Source organism: Toxoplasma gondii, chromosome IX (genome assembly GCF_000006565.2).
Source record: "Toxoplasma gondii ME49 chromosome IX, whole genome shotgun sequence".
NCBI classification, from domain to species: domain Eukaryota; phylum Apicomplexa; class Conoidasida; order Eucoccidiorida; family Sarcocystidae; genus Toxoplasma; species Toxoplasma gondii.
The window spans coordinates 5569553-5584503 of record NC_031477.1 but is presented as its reverse complement, the minus strand read 5'-3'; the positions used below and the strand labels follow the sequence as shown (position 1 = coordinate 5584503).

Here is a 14951-nt window from a genome sequence, read left to right as displayed (position 1 = left end):
TTTTCTTTAAAATGTGTTACGTAGAAAGCGATACTGGGACAACGGAACCGCAACACCGCAGTACCATGTTACGGATATCGGAACTGCCTCGTTGGCAGTGTGAATCTGGAGTCACAGCAAAATGTTTTGCTACTTGTACTGCTTTTCGCAGCGCGACCCTCGTGGTCAGCGCCTTGTGGAGCATTTTGTCTACAAACCCACGGTTCTACAGAGCAGGCCGCTTGCCGCTTCAACCTTGGGGAGATCGGTGCACAGCTCACAGTCGCTGCGGCCGCCACTGTGCACAACTTCCTGATTTATGGCGTGGGGAGCACTGAATTACATATTGAGTGTCAGGGCATGCAATAGCAGAGGCCCTCTGTTGAGTAACTTGGAAAAATCTGATGGGCAAGCCGACAGCCTTCACGTGTGAACGAGCTTCGGCAGGTCGGCATGTGAGAAGAGCAAATGCAGTTTCGGCACGGCGTGGAAGAATAATAGGTAGTGGAGCCCAGTGGATGTGCGCCAATTTCCCAGCCTTGCTGTTGGCCAACTCCTCCGGTTCAAAATGCAAGACAGTGTTATCACCCGGACTGTTGCACCTTTCTCTGTTCACATAGTCACAATCATACCAGCCCACTGCCTACACACGACCAAAAGATCATGCTGCGCGGGGAACGAACAACCCGTGAGTGCGCTCTTTCGCGAGCTTTGTCACTTTCGTCCCGCCGATATTAGTTCGGCGGTCGTGTCAGCACGGACATCATGAGCAGGATTGGTTGACCGCCAGGAAAAGAGTCTCTCGCGTTTGTTGGGTACCCTCTGGTCAGGGTTTAACACCGATGCGATAGTGCCCTGTGAATCGGAGACACATCTGCGGTCTTAATTGTGCGCAGTCTGCGCTTCTTGTCCGAACAGGTGCGTTTTCCAGCGTGGTGATTAGTGGCTTTGTCCAGGGCCGAACTAAGTCCAACATCATGGCTTCCTTGTTTTGCTGTCGCCATATCAGGCGGAAAACGCAAACTGTCAAACTTGCGTCAATGTCCAAGCCTCTGGCAACTATCGGGAAATACAAGCCATGGTTGCGGAGCCCAGTTATACAATCACTGCGTCCTGTGAATTGATGCATGGTGATCGGGTTCTAGTGCTACAATCATGGTAACTGCATTCTGATAACCCATGATTTGTCTTTGTCACAGCAACACTTCGCGTTCACTTGTTTTCATCTGTGCCTACGAAGGAATGTAGACGTGGACGATTGGAACAGCTTTGTGTCAAAGGATCGCTTACGCACGATGTGGACCTTGGCCGCGCGACAAACCAGTAAAGCGAAGAGTGCAATGCATCACCGGGGAATTCCGGATTTTGTCAATTTGGTTTGAGCTGAAAACATTTTGCCATTCCGTTCTTCAGCCTGGTGGCTTCTGCACAGGATATAACGTTCCGTTCTGTACCCTAGGCACCACACAATGGCCGTCTAGACGCAGCCACCCAGTGGTAAGCAGCGACAAACGAGCGCTACTTTTTTCCACGTTTCTGTGCTGGAGCTAAGCAAGCATAGCGTCAAACGTGGATCCATCTGCCGTATCTACGAGGACATGTTTAGGGAATCTATGGAGTTGTTAGGATCAAGGAGTGCGATTTGACGTCGTTGGTCAGCGGGGTTGGACGATGCGGAATGCGCCGATTCTGAACACGGATGCATGTCCCGTCGCTCAGAGAGGGGCTTCACTTGGATTCCCTCTGAATAAAGGCGGATGCCGCAGAAATATTTGGAGGGGGGGCGACTAGAGACACACACCTTTGACCGGTGGAAGTCGGGTTTATCCGACAGATCGAGTTCCAGTGTTCGTGCTGCAGGTGCTGCCACGTGTGAGGATTGCCGTGCTCAGTAAGAAAGTCTACTGTACAGGACCAGTCGCACAGTTTCAAGGCTTTCAGGGTCACTACCCGAAAGCACACTGTGGCACAGAGCACTTTAACACGGTTCGTTTTCATCTGGTTCTGCCAACTCAAGGTGGCAACCGGAACCGTTGCTGCTGGCGAATCGAGGGGCTCAACAGCAACACACCTAATGATGCAAAGACGTGGAGGTTGTCACGGGTACTGTGGGTACTGTGACACAGACGGTCAGGTAAGACTTTTCTTGGCGCCTTTTGTTTATATGACTGGCGGTGTCGCTCGGTCGTTCGTGGGGGGTAAGCGATGCTTTCGAAGTTTGCAGTATCTGTGTGTGGTTGTCCCTGGTGATGTGATGTGCCTGCCTGAGTGTTTTCGGCAGAACAGTAGAGGATATTTGAAGAAAAACAACCACATAAATCTCCTAGCCTTGCGTCTTCAGTAACTGCCCTACTGCTAATTGCTTGCTGCAAGGGTTGTACACAGACCTTGTGTGCATCTAAACGTCAGTGCGATCCCCCTCAAGGCGCACGCCATTTTCGAGCTCAGAGCATCTGCTGCGTCGAGCACAAAGAATTTCAGACATGAATAATGAAGTTCAAACCAACATATGTTCTTTAAGACAATCGTAACACATGCCGCGATTCCGCAGCAGAATGAGCTAGTGGTGATCATTTGGATAACGTGACCTCCGGAGGGCCCTACAAGCTAGGACCACAGACCCACCCCCTGCGCAACCTGACAAAGAGGTTCCGTGGTAGTAGATCCGATTAAAGAAAAGTTTAGACAATCCTTTCCACTTCTGTACGATTGAAAACGAAAGAAAGTGTGGTTTCGCGTGGCACCTTCCCACTGAAGAGCCTCGACAACAAAACGCTGGACAAACTGAAGCGCATTTCGCGGCGTCGAAATCCGCGCGACCTGCACATGTAGCGCTTCTTAACACCAATGATCGGAAGAGGCACAAAGACAACTCGACAAGATCAGTGACATGCGATGCACAATCCTCTCCTATGAGACCCCTTTTACACGCGAGCAGAAAAACAAGTTTTCTCACTCTGCGCGACTCAGATTTCCCCTCGAATCGCCCCCCCTACACCTGCTGCGTTAACTCCATTTGCGTGTTGTCTGTTTCACGGCGGTTTGTCTTTTTCCTCTCAACCTATCAGACCCCAGTCCAGCTCGTCTACCGGCCGTACTGTCTCGATTTCGAGTCTTCGTATCGGCCGTCGCGCCGCCCTCCTCGTGAGTGATTTCCGTAACCACCGCGAGCAGGAAACTGGTAATCAACGTACCCTGTTCCCTGCGGACTCTGGTAATTCCCACCTGCACTGTACCCTGGATTCGCATTCCGGTACGGTGCGTAGCCAGGTCCCATGAGTCCGCGGGAATTTTGCATGCTTTGCATGCACCGGACATCTGCGTACGGTGGCCGGCTTCCGTACCCGCCGTGCACTGGCGCAGACAACAGACCCGCGCCTTGGCTTTGCGGTCTTCCGTACCCCGGCGCCGCAAACTGCTGCGCCCACGGATCGCCTGGAATCAGTCCAGGTGCATTCCACGCGGCAGAACCACCTGCATGCACTCCACCGGGAACGGAGTACAAGAGAGGCGGGTCTGGCACGCCGTGGGAGAAGCCGGGGCGGCAGGGAAAATTCGGGCCGGGAGGAAAATTGCCCGGTGGGTAAGGCGGCCGTCTTCCGTGCGGAATCATCCCGGCGCCTCTCTCTTGCCACGGCGGTCTCTCGAAGCCCGGCTGCCGGTCCTGGCGAGAGTACTCTCGGTGCCGGGAACTCAGACAGTGCATCACAATGCGGCGCGCAATCGCTCCGCTGAACGCCCGATCTTTCCGCTCTTCGTCCTAAACACAAGCCGGGGACACAGAAACACAGCACATATCTGACACGCGCCTTCAGAGAGGATGTGGAGATCCCGGGATACATCGACACGAAAGACACGGGCCAGACGTGAGTTCTGTCTCCACTCCCCTCTGGGGAACCTGGAAGGAGAAACGTTTTTCTCCACGAACAGGCACACACTAAAGAACGAAAGTCGCCCGTGCGGCAAGCGACGCTGCACGGTCGCGCCCGTGGAAAGTTTTCCCACCAACTCTTTTTTTGCGTACCTCGAGGTCAAAACGCTCCAGAATCGGCACATAGGGCTTCACACCTTCGAGCAAGACAGAGCGGTGCTGCTGGGGCAAACGCAGCGGAGTGTAGAAACAGCAGACGGCGACGGAAGTAAAATCAGGAAGTCCCTCTGCAGACAGGAAACACAACATTCGCGTTTGCCTCGACCAAATTTGAGAACGCCGACCCCGAAACCTCTTCATGAACCCTCAGACGCCGGACGCCTTTTCCCTTTCAAACCGAGTCGTCTCTACTCTGTTTGCCACACGCACACCTCAGACGCGTCTTCCGTCTCCGTTTCTCGTCAGTTCGAAAGTCGCTACAACAGAGCAGCAGGTAAACAACTGAAATTCCACTTCTGCACCCCCAGAGTCATGCGAACTGAAGTACACAAGAAAAAAGGGCAACTGGAGCAAGCACACGTATGCTCCCGCTTCGCCGCGGCTTGTCGACGCCCGCGAACCGCAATGCTTATCCAACGCCTACAACCCAGCGGATGTGAGTTAACCTCGATGAAAAACGAAAATCCGCCATTTTCTCCGCGCCCAGCACTCCTTCTCTTTGAAGACACGCGGTCCAGGCTGCACTCTGACACTGTCTATGCGCTCTACGATCTGCGACAAAACGTGGTCGCCTTTCCTGACGAAAGTGGACGAAGCGTTCTCGTCTTTGCTTTTTGCTCCTTTCGTTCGACCGAACTCCCCTCTCCCCACTGTCTTCCTTTTCGTCGCTTATTTTACACGTCTCCTCTGTCTCAGCGTTGGGCCACTGGAACAAGGTAACTATGCATGCGGAACTTGCCCAGCGTTAGGGGATGCATGTCGCCGACAAGAAGACGCCGTGACTGTAAAGTGCATGCGTTTCTGCTCACCAATTGGACTGACTACATGTTCGCCTGGCAGAACGGAGAACTGGTTGAAAAACAGCTTTCCGGTCATTCCCATAGACGTCGAATCGCCCTCGATGAGTCGGCCTTCTCCACGCACTCCACTGTATCCTGCTGAGCTCTCAGCTTCCGCCTCTGCTTCCTCGTCGTGCACCGTCACGCCCTGCCCGTGTTCGGGAGACACTTCAGCCAGCGTTCGCGCCAGCGGGTGGCTGCGGTGTACGTACAGTCGGTCGCTGCCGCGTCGATTGCGCTCGCGCTCCTCGAGGGTCAGGAATTTTTCCAGAGGCTTGCAAGTCCGCAGCAAACGGTTCTCATCGATGAATGGCAACAGCACCACCCACTGCCACTGGTGTCTGAACACAGAAACTCAAGCGAATTTTCTTCCCCGCTGAGTGCATGCGCTGGCGAAAAGACCCGATGCACAGAAAGGAAGAGCCTTCGCATCCGACCATACGCCCTTTCTTTCGTTTCGACAGTGCTCCAGAAAAACAGTCCTCTGCTTCTCGTATTCCTACCCTAGACACTGTGAACAGAGCCGAACAGGTTCGAAACGACAGTCAGCGACCGCGTAAAGCCCCAGCGAACACTCTTGTTTTCTTGCGTCCTCTTGCATGCAAAGTGTCGAAGAGCTCACGGCACACAGTGTGGAGCTTCTATTCAAAAACAAACGAGAAAACATGACAACACCGTGCTTCCTGTGGGATGCACGCAGAAGCCGCATTCGCTTTTGTGTGCAAGGACTGTCGCAAAAAAAGAGTCTGTTTCTCGCCACCCCGGCGTGTGAACCTCTTCAAAAGCCTCATCTCGACCTCGACAGAAACGGACACCCGCGAGAGTCGACAGTGAACGACACAGGGACGACGCGGATGGTGAGACCTACAGACAGGCGCTCGAGGTGACGGCCTCTGTCGCGTTTCCGGCGGCGAAGAGAAGCAGTTTAATGTTGCTCTCGCCGTTAGGACGAGTGGTATCAGTAATGCATCTGTCACGGCTGGGAGAGAACCGATGTGGAAGGAGCATAATGCCGCAAAACAATACTGAACTCGAACGCTTTTAGCTGGCCGTTTTCTCACCTCTTCCCGTTGGGGTCCATCTTCACGTCGGACGGATAGAAGTCCGCAATTGCAGATCGAGGATTCATCATGACGGCTGCATGCTCGCGCGGTAAACAAGAGGCACTGTACGGAGGCAACACCGCCATCAGCTGCTCAAACGCTCTGAAGGGAGTGCCTAGAGTGAAGGAGATCTGAACAGCGAAAACGAATCCGAACGCAGGTCTCTCTCCTCTCGTTTTTTTCTTGCGACGCGTCGGTTGCGCTTCTCTCATGCCCCCCCTCGTTCTTCTCTACTTGGTGTTTTTCGAAGGTCCGCGGAAAACGCTTCCGCCACTCCAGTCTGGTTGCTGCTTTCTCCTTTCTTCTCGCGATGCCCCTGTCACTTTCGTCTGGATGTACGTCGGAAGAGCTGTTTACTCCGTTTGCTAGTCGCGACCTGGTGTCTGCAGTTTGAAACTTGCGAGGGAAAGTCTCCTTCGCTTGTGTCTCCCGTTCTGGCGCATGCAAATCTCCTGCCCCGCCCCTCATTCATTCATCTACTCGTACGCGTGGGTACAGCGACATATGCGGACCGTCACCACGAATTTTGCAAATAATCTAAGGTGTGTGCTTCTCCTCTAACAGCGCTTGAGTATCGTTCAATCAACGCATCCCTACAGAAAGGACACGAAGGCGACTTCACCCAGTTACACACCGGAGGCACAAACGCATTCTGTCTCCGCAACAGACACGACCTGCCCGCACTCCCGTTCTCGACATGTCCAGAAGACGCTCAGTCGATTCTCTGCGTCCTCTGCCCTCTCTAGTCTTGGCACTGTCCCTCGTCTCTTCGCCCGCTGTCTGTTTCAACTCTGTCCTTCCTTCGCCGGCTCTCACCTCGAAGTTTCCGTCTTGTCCCAGAGAGACGCCTCGGGAGTGGCCGCACCGGGGGAGTCCTTGGACGCTGCCCAAGGCGCTTCCTCGTCGCTCGCGTTCTTCCTTCTGATCGTCCAGTTTGAGGCGTCTCTGCAGCTCGTCCGCGAGGTCGACGGCCAGCGGCGCGTAGTGGAAGGGGAAGAACCAGTCGAAGCTGTTGCATCCTTGGTAGTAGTAGAGCAGCACCCACTGGAGGCCGACGATGTACGCGAGAGCGACGTCGCTCGCGAGCTGCTCCACATCCTTTCGATCGCTTTCGGCGGGCAGGTGGAACTTCTGGCGGTAGTACTTTTGTCGCCATGTGGCGCGGTCTGGACAGCCAACGCCGCCGTCCACCTCGTCCTTCAGCAAAGTGTCTCCGTCGATCTCACGATTCAGCTTCTGTGACAGTTTCGCCTTGAACATGTCGAAATCTGCTTCTCGTTTCTTCCCCGCAGACACAGACACGACACCGCCCTCTTCAGACCCCTCGGCGCCCCGATTTCGGCGCTTGACCGGAGGAGACACCATGTCTCCGCCGTCCGCAGACGCGGCCTGCTCGCGAGCAGCTTCTTCTTCAAAGCACTCGCTGTCTTCTTCTCGGACCACCGCGCCTTCTGCACCCTCCCCTGACGTTTCGCCACGAACGCTCGCGTCTTCCGCGTCGACTTGGCCGACGACTCCACCCGCTGCGCCTGCCGCCGCGCCTGCAGGAGCCGGCTGGGCCTCCGGACTGCCGCTCTGGCTTATATTCGAAGAACCCACCGCCAAAATCCGCGCCTCCAGTTGGTGCTTCAGGAGCCGCGCAGCGTTCTCGTTCGACAACTCGGGCGCCTGTTCTGCGTCTCGAGAGGGTCCGGAATCTCCCCCTTTGTTCGCAGTCCGAATCCGCTCGGCGGCCGCCTTCGCCGCCGAGAGAAGCTCCTGTTGTTTTTGCTGCTCTGTCCTCTCGCGCATGCGACTCTGGACGCAGCATACAAGTCCGGAAGGCAGAAACGCAACAAGATTGCAGACCTGGAAGAAGGAGAACAGTCGTAGGGCGTCACATCCACTCTCCGAGGTACTGCAGTGCCCCGAGTTATTCGAGACCATGATTGAAATCTGTAAGTCCGTCCCCGGGACACCTGGTCTTCATCCGTACGATCGAAATCTATATATCGAAATTCTGGGGAAAAGCATCGAAAAATGAAAACCGCACTTTCGATTTCTCAGATTAACTCGCCTGCCTTGGACGACGAAGCATCCGTGTGGCAAGCAGCACAATTTAGCAGCCGAAAAGACATATGAATACATATATATATATATATATGTATATATATGTATATATATATGAAGTTAGACGTGGATAGATAAACAGTGTTGTGCGGAGATGTCAGTGTGTCACCCCACATGTGACGGAAGTACATGTACGGCAAGACTGCTCTTTCGTCTCTCTCGCGGGAGCTGGATGTGCAAAGAAACGCCCCGAAAAAAGTTTGTCGCCTTTCTTTTCAGCAGAAGACAACGCCCCCGTGCGTTCGCTCTCTTCCGTTCTTCACCTTTCTCTGGAGGTCGCGTCGGACAACTTCTTTCTCGACGATGGCCAAGTGGTGGAGAAAAGTGTACAACTCAGGAAGGTTGACGCGACCTTCGCGGGTCAGGTAGTCGGTGAGGACCTGCGGTCTCAGCTGTAGGTACAGCTGGACGAGGGCGTCGATGCTCCCGCGCTGAATCGACTGGTGGGGCAGGTGAGGCAGAAAATCATTTCCGCAAAGGAAGCAGAGAAAAACAAAGTCGTCGATGCAGCGCTCCAAGTCGAAGGACTGTCCTTCTTCTTGCTGAAAACAACGGGGGGAAAAAGGACCAAAGGAAAACGGGGAAGGCGACTTCATTCAAAAGGGTGCTACGCTCTGGGATTTCGAGCGAAGACTCGAAAAGTGAAGAAAGTGGAAGGAGACCGGCCTTGCCCAGACACTCAACAACCTCGAGACACACGGAAGGGCAGAGCAGACGCAACAACCCCATTCGCAATTCACAAGCGCCACCCTTTTCCATGCCTTTCTTCACTTTCAGTGCCGTGCAACTCTCCAGACGTAAATGACGTTTCAACAAGAAGCCGTATGTCTGTCTGTAGACATCTCTGTATCGGCATTTATGATGTACGCACGCAGGTCCACTCGAGGTTTTGCGTGGCAGAATGCGCGCTTCTTCGGTTCACTCTCGAGTGCGAAATCGTCCTTGCCTCGCGACGTAACTCGTGGTGTCTCTCTGTAAAGAGAGTCTCTGCTCGCATGCGTTCCACGCAGATCCCTCTCTCCCCCCCTCTCTCGCCCTCTCTCTCTCTCGCCTTCTCTCTGTCGCCTTCTCTCTCTCGCACCGTCAGTCCCGTTTTCGTCTCTCGAATCACTTTGGAGTCTCTGCGTACACTGGTGATGAATTCGTAAGCCAAGTACTCCCTCAACACAGGAAGTTGGAGCATTTGGAGAGGCTTCCACGCTCGGCGGTGGCTCTCGAGCCCTGTAGCCCAGTCCTCGCGAAGTTCGACGCCGCGCGCTTCCAGGTGTCTCTTCAGGCCGCGCTTGTCTTGCTCGAAGACGCGAAAGGCGCGGTCGTCGGGTGCCTGCACACTCGAGCTCGCGGGGCAGTTCTCCGCCGAGTGACCCACGGCGCCGCATGCGCTGCAGACTTGCTCAGGCGTTCGGTCGACCACGGCCTCCCGAAGAATCGAGAAGTTGGCTTCGTGCGTCGCCAAACCCAACATAATCAAATCTGCGTCTGCGCCATGCAACACATGCCGCAGATTCGGACAGAACCTGGAAAAACGCAGAGAAAAAGAGAGACAGTTCGCGCTTCAGGAGCCACAGCCGGAAGAGAGACAACGCGGCAGACGGAGGTCGCGGAAAAGAGGAAAAGGGACAGACGACGAGCAAGAAGAAAGGAGAGAAGAAAAGAGAGAGGAAAAGAGCAAGGCAGACGCAACGGAGGGGGAAGAAGGGGAGGGACGTCGCGCAGAGGACAGAGAAGTCGAGGGAGGAACATAAGGAGAGGCCCAAAACAGGTGAGACACCTGTGTGGAGAGGATGGAGGCAGGACGTAGGAAAGCGAGAGAAAAAGGACGGCGGAGGCCTGTTCGCTTCTCATGCAGTTTCTTCGTGCCATTAGTTCCAGTTATTTCGGAGCTCAAAAGCGGGCAACTCCCTTACTCGCCAGATTTGCGTTGCTGGCGAATGAAGTCCATTATTTTGTGTTCGCCTTCTCCCGGGACTGTGGCGTCCGAGAAGATGACTCGTAGGCCTTTCCAGTTCTCGTTCGTCGCCAGGCGGTCTTGGATGTAATATCTGAAACGCATGCACCAGGGTGCAGCTGGAAAAGCGAGAGCTGAACGCGAGAAGAAAACCTTTTTTCTCGAAGACCCCACAGACAACAGACTGCCACTGCACGTAAAAACGCATGCACATGTTATTTCTATGCGTATCTCTCTATGGATGTATATATCTATATATCTATATATATCTATATATAACTATTTATATCTATTTATATATATATATATATATATATACATATGCATGTGTTCTGCATGACAAGCCTTATTAGCTACGCATACATATATCCAGCCTCCCTCACATGCCTATACACTCCTACATCAATAGACAGAAGCCCGCGCAAACACTAACACACCTTCAGTACTCACATATGCATATACATGTATATATATATATATGTATATACATGAATATATATATATATATATATATGTATATTTGTGTGCATATGTGAATGTACACGGGGACCTTCGTTTAGCGTTTTCGTTGAAAGGAGAGGAGATTTGGCCTTTTTCGCAGCTGAGTTTCGACGCCTTCGCTTACGTGAGGGCGTCGGCCAGGCGGTGCATGAAGGGTGTGCCTGGAGTGATGACGTTGGAGTCCCAGCGCATTTTCTTGGGAGGAACTTCGCGTCCTTCGCTTTCGAACTGCGCCCTCAGTTCCGCGTAAGCCTTCTCTTCTTCTTGAATGTCTTTGGCGGCTTTGAAGCGCCGACTGCGCTGCTGATTCATCTTTGCGCGCGGCGCCACTCCATCTACCGAGCAAGACATTCAAATGTACAGACGTAAATGTGCATGCGTAACTGGACCCATGTGAATCGACCTATCTAAATCAACGTAAGGAAATATTCCTTTGTCCATACACAAATGTGCGAGTATACATGTGCATGTATTTGGATACACACAAGGTGAGTTCCATACACGACTACATATATGCATATTTGGGTCTGAGCACGGCTCGACACAATTACAGATACACATAAACACATATACATATTATATATATATATATATATATATATATGCATACGTTTATATATATATATATGTACATATATATATATATATGTATATATGTACATATATACATATATATGTATATATGTATATATATAAACCGAGAGCCAGAAGTGCAGCTGACTGCACATCTGTTTCGTTCTTTTCGCCGTCTCTCTCTTTTTCTTTTCTTAGTTGGAGGCTCACCGATAGCTAAGTAGAGAAGCTGGCGCGGGCGAATGATGTCGACGATTCGATCCACGTACTGGAAAATGGAGAGAAACATTTCCTCTTCCGTCGCGGGACAAGACTGCAGAGAGACACCCACAGAAACTCACGCGAGAGCGGCTTCCAGAGAAAGAACGCGGAGAGGGAGAGAAGAAAGAGAGCTTCGCGCGAAAAAACAGAGACAGGACATGAGAGAAGAGGAAGGAGGAGACCCTTTGAGAAGATGGAAGAAAAAGCGAGGATGATGTAAGAGAAGGAAACGTGAGTGAGAGAAGAGAAAAGAGCAGAGGAGAAGAGAGAAAAGATATGGGAGAAGAGGAAGGGTAAACAGAGCTGCGCGCAAAAAGGGGAATAGTTTTACCAAGAGGTGGACGGAACCGCATGTCGAGCCACAGGAGAGGCGACGGAAACTGGAATTCTTTGAAAATACCGGAAACACAACGCTGCGCAGACGAAGTGGAACAACGCCCAAAAATCCCTCAAGGTGTTGTCTAGACTCTGTGTCTCGAAACAGCGCGACCCTGTGCGGGCGCCTCGAACTGGTGAGAGGCAGCCGATTTCGCCGACAGGCAAACGGAACGCTTTGACAACCTTGACGGAGAGCTGAAATTCAAACGATTGCCAATACCAGATGCTCACATAGAACTGTCCGGTGGGCTGTGAGTCCTCAGAACGCAACGACAGGAAGCTGGCAGGTACGAAGAAACAGAGTCCTCAAGAATCAGCGAGAAACAGTAAAGAGAACTCGAGTTTGAGGAGGAACAGCAAAGACAGCGGCACTGAGAAGTAGCGGAGAACGACTCTTTGAAACGAACGCGGAGACAACTGTTTTCAGCCAGAAGCGCTGGCGAAGTTGCGATTCTGCACAGGAGAAGGCCATCGCCTCTTTCGGGGGTGTACGTACACCGTCGTCGGTGTGGCAGCAAGGGTGGATGATTCCGTTCATGTCCAGGTAGAGGCAGTCGTATGCGAAGTCTTCTTCTGTTGTTTCCGCGTCGTTGTTTTCTTGACCGTCGGTCGACGTCGCTTCCTTCTCCTTCGCCGCCTGCTGTCGCTGCTGCTCCTTCTTCTGTCGAAGTTCTTCCCTCATTTCCTGAACGTGATTCTCGCCGACGTCGATGACGACCCGCGGATAGCGGCTGCACAGCCACCGATAGAAGGTTGGAACCCCCATCTTGACGTCACTCGCAGACCAGGGGACTCGTCCGAAACGCTCTTCTCGCTGCTTCTGCGATTCGTCCTCTTCTCCTCCCTCCCTCGCCTCGAGCTCACTCCCGCCTCTGAATCTCGTTCAGCGGCTGCGCGCAGAGAAGGCATCCACCGACGGCGGAAACAAGGCCGGAGAGAAGAGGCGCTGGAACTCGCAGAGCAGCGAGCGCGGGGGAAACGAGACGCAACGCACTTTGGGAAGGCGGAGAGGGCGATTCACTTTCCAGAGTGAACAGGAAGTTTCTGAACGGCGACACCGGGGGCTGTTTTTTGCCTCCGAGGAAAGCGAGGAGGGACCGGCAGAGTCCTTTCTGACAGAGGCGTTCCTCACGCGGCGAGTCGAAAGCCTGAAGAAAGCACTCGAGGCGATGCTGGGCAGACAGAGGGAGAAACCTCAAGACGCAAGGCGTCCTTCTCTCGAGCGTCTTCTCACATTGCCACGGCCCCCGCAGAGAGACCGGTGTGTCTCGGCAGCTTCAGACAGAGACACTCTGGAGGAGAAGAGAGAGTTGCAGGGAAATGGAGATTCCAGAAAGTCTTTTTTCGAGGAAGTCGAAAAGGCCTTGAACATGAAAGCCGCCGACTCTCGCCTCGCGACCGCTCTCGCACTCTCTCCAGGGCGACCGGAAGTTGGGGTCGAGGAGTTCCCGAAAAGAAAAGCCTTTTCCCGGAAAGAAGAGAAAGCAGATGGAAAATAGAGAAGAAACGAGAAGAAAACAAGAGAGAAAAAAGAAAAAAGGGAAGAGCAGAATGGAAAGAAGGCCAGGGAAAGAACGAGTTGTAAATGCGACTTTTTACGACCGGTCCGAATATCCTCACACACGCGGCGGGCGCGTTTTCGACGCGGTCACCCACGAAAAAAAGTGCATGCGCGCCGGAAAAAACTGCAACTCTGTCAAAATCTCAAGCAAAACCAGAAAAAACCTTCTTCACAAAGAAGGGGGAAAAGAAACGTCTCTTCTCCTGGATTTCTAGACACTCTGACGCAGAAATATACTTGTGCCTGTGCGCTCTGAAACTCCATATAAAGTATGTACCTATATATTCAGAGTGAATATATACACTATGTATTTCACGTATGCCTACATATACGTATACATGTTTATCGTGACATTTTAGTGTAGGACACCTATAAGATGCATATATATATATATATATATATTGGTAGAGGAAGCTTATAGCAGCGGATGTATGAGTTGTGTGAGATGCCTGTTCGTATGGTATGTGCGACTTCGTGGGGTCCAGAGAGAAGTCAAATAGTCGAAGACGGAGAGACACAGGACACTCCGTATCTGCACTCTTGGGTTTCGTTTTTCGGCAGCAAAAAACGAAGGACAGAAGGCAAGAAGAATCAGATGAGAAAAACGAGAGACAGAAAAACAGGAGAACTCAAGATGTTCCACTAAAGATAGCTGTTCACTGATCAGCTGCTTTCTCACTTTGATTATGTATGTTTATACCTATATATATATATATATATAATTGTGTATAGTTATATACATGCGTATGCATGCATATAAGCAGTACTGTCTCTTTCTATGGTCTTATAATTATACATATATATATATATATATATATATATATGCACAGAAAAAAGTTCACACATTATAAATATATATATATATATATACTTATGCTTCATCGCATTTTCGGTGTTCCTACGGCGACTGAAAGGAAGAGTGCCAAGTCTTTTCTGGATTGTGTGGTGGAGCAAGGACAGTGGACTTCGACAGAGCCCCGCGGAGACACTGTGCAAATGCACATTGAAAACTGCATTTTTACATATTTCGTGTCACCGCAGACGCATGCAAATGGGTGGCGCCCACACAGATTCCTATCGAAGCACACATTCTTCAGCAACTTCTGTAAAGTCCTTCCTCGTAGGCTTACGGAAGGGAGACGCGAGAAGAAAAAGGAGCATGGAAGCAGAAAGGACAGAGGACGAGAAGGACACAATGCACAGAGGAGAGGAGAAGAGTGGCGACGAGAAAGAAGAGAGAAGAGACAGAAAAGAGACACAGGCAGACCAGAGGAGAGGCGTGCCAGCAGAAAAAAGGTAGAGCACGATACATGCAGACAGACCCCTGCAGATGCATCGCGAAAAAAAGAGACCAGAATCGAAGGGAAGACTAAGGAGAAAACTCAAGAATTCCAATGTACCGCAAGTGTAAAAGAGAGAAAATATGCACACTTTCGGGTCTGATAAAACAGAGAGGAAGATATGAAAGAGCTTTGAACTTTCTAGAATTCGTGTAAAGACGGCACTTTGCAGGGGAGACACTTTTCTGAAACAGAACCTTTTTGGAAGAAGTCGCTTCGCAAAACTATCGTAACGTACGTAGAATATATATATATATATATATATATAA

The 14951-nt window shown here is 51.8% G+C and overlaps 1 protein-coding gene across 1 annotated transcript; it reads right to left on the bottom strand.

Moving 5' to 3' along the window:
* Window positions 1-2440: 2440 nt before the first annotated feature.
* On the bottom strand, window positions 2441-13300 carry TGME49_305780 (5'-3' exoribonuclease, putative). The gene is made up of 11 exons (XM_002370309.2): window positions 12278-13300; window positions 11353-11455; window positions 10694-10904; window positions 10028-10162; window positions 9250-9637; window positions 8384-8662; window positions 6828-7808; window positions 5970-6142; window positions 4879-5249; window positions 4004-4137; window positions 2441-3739 (listed from the first exon to the last, which is right to left on the bottom strand). The coding sequence occupies exons 1-11, from the start codon at window positions 12545-12547 to the stop codon at window positions 3065-3067; spliced, it is 3720 nt and encodes a 1239-aa protein (XP_002370350.1). The 5' UTR covers window positions 12548-13300; the 3' UTR covers window positions 2441-3064.
* Between the last annotated feature and the right edge of the window lie 1651 nt (window positions 13301-14951).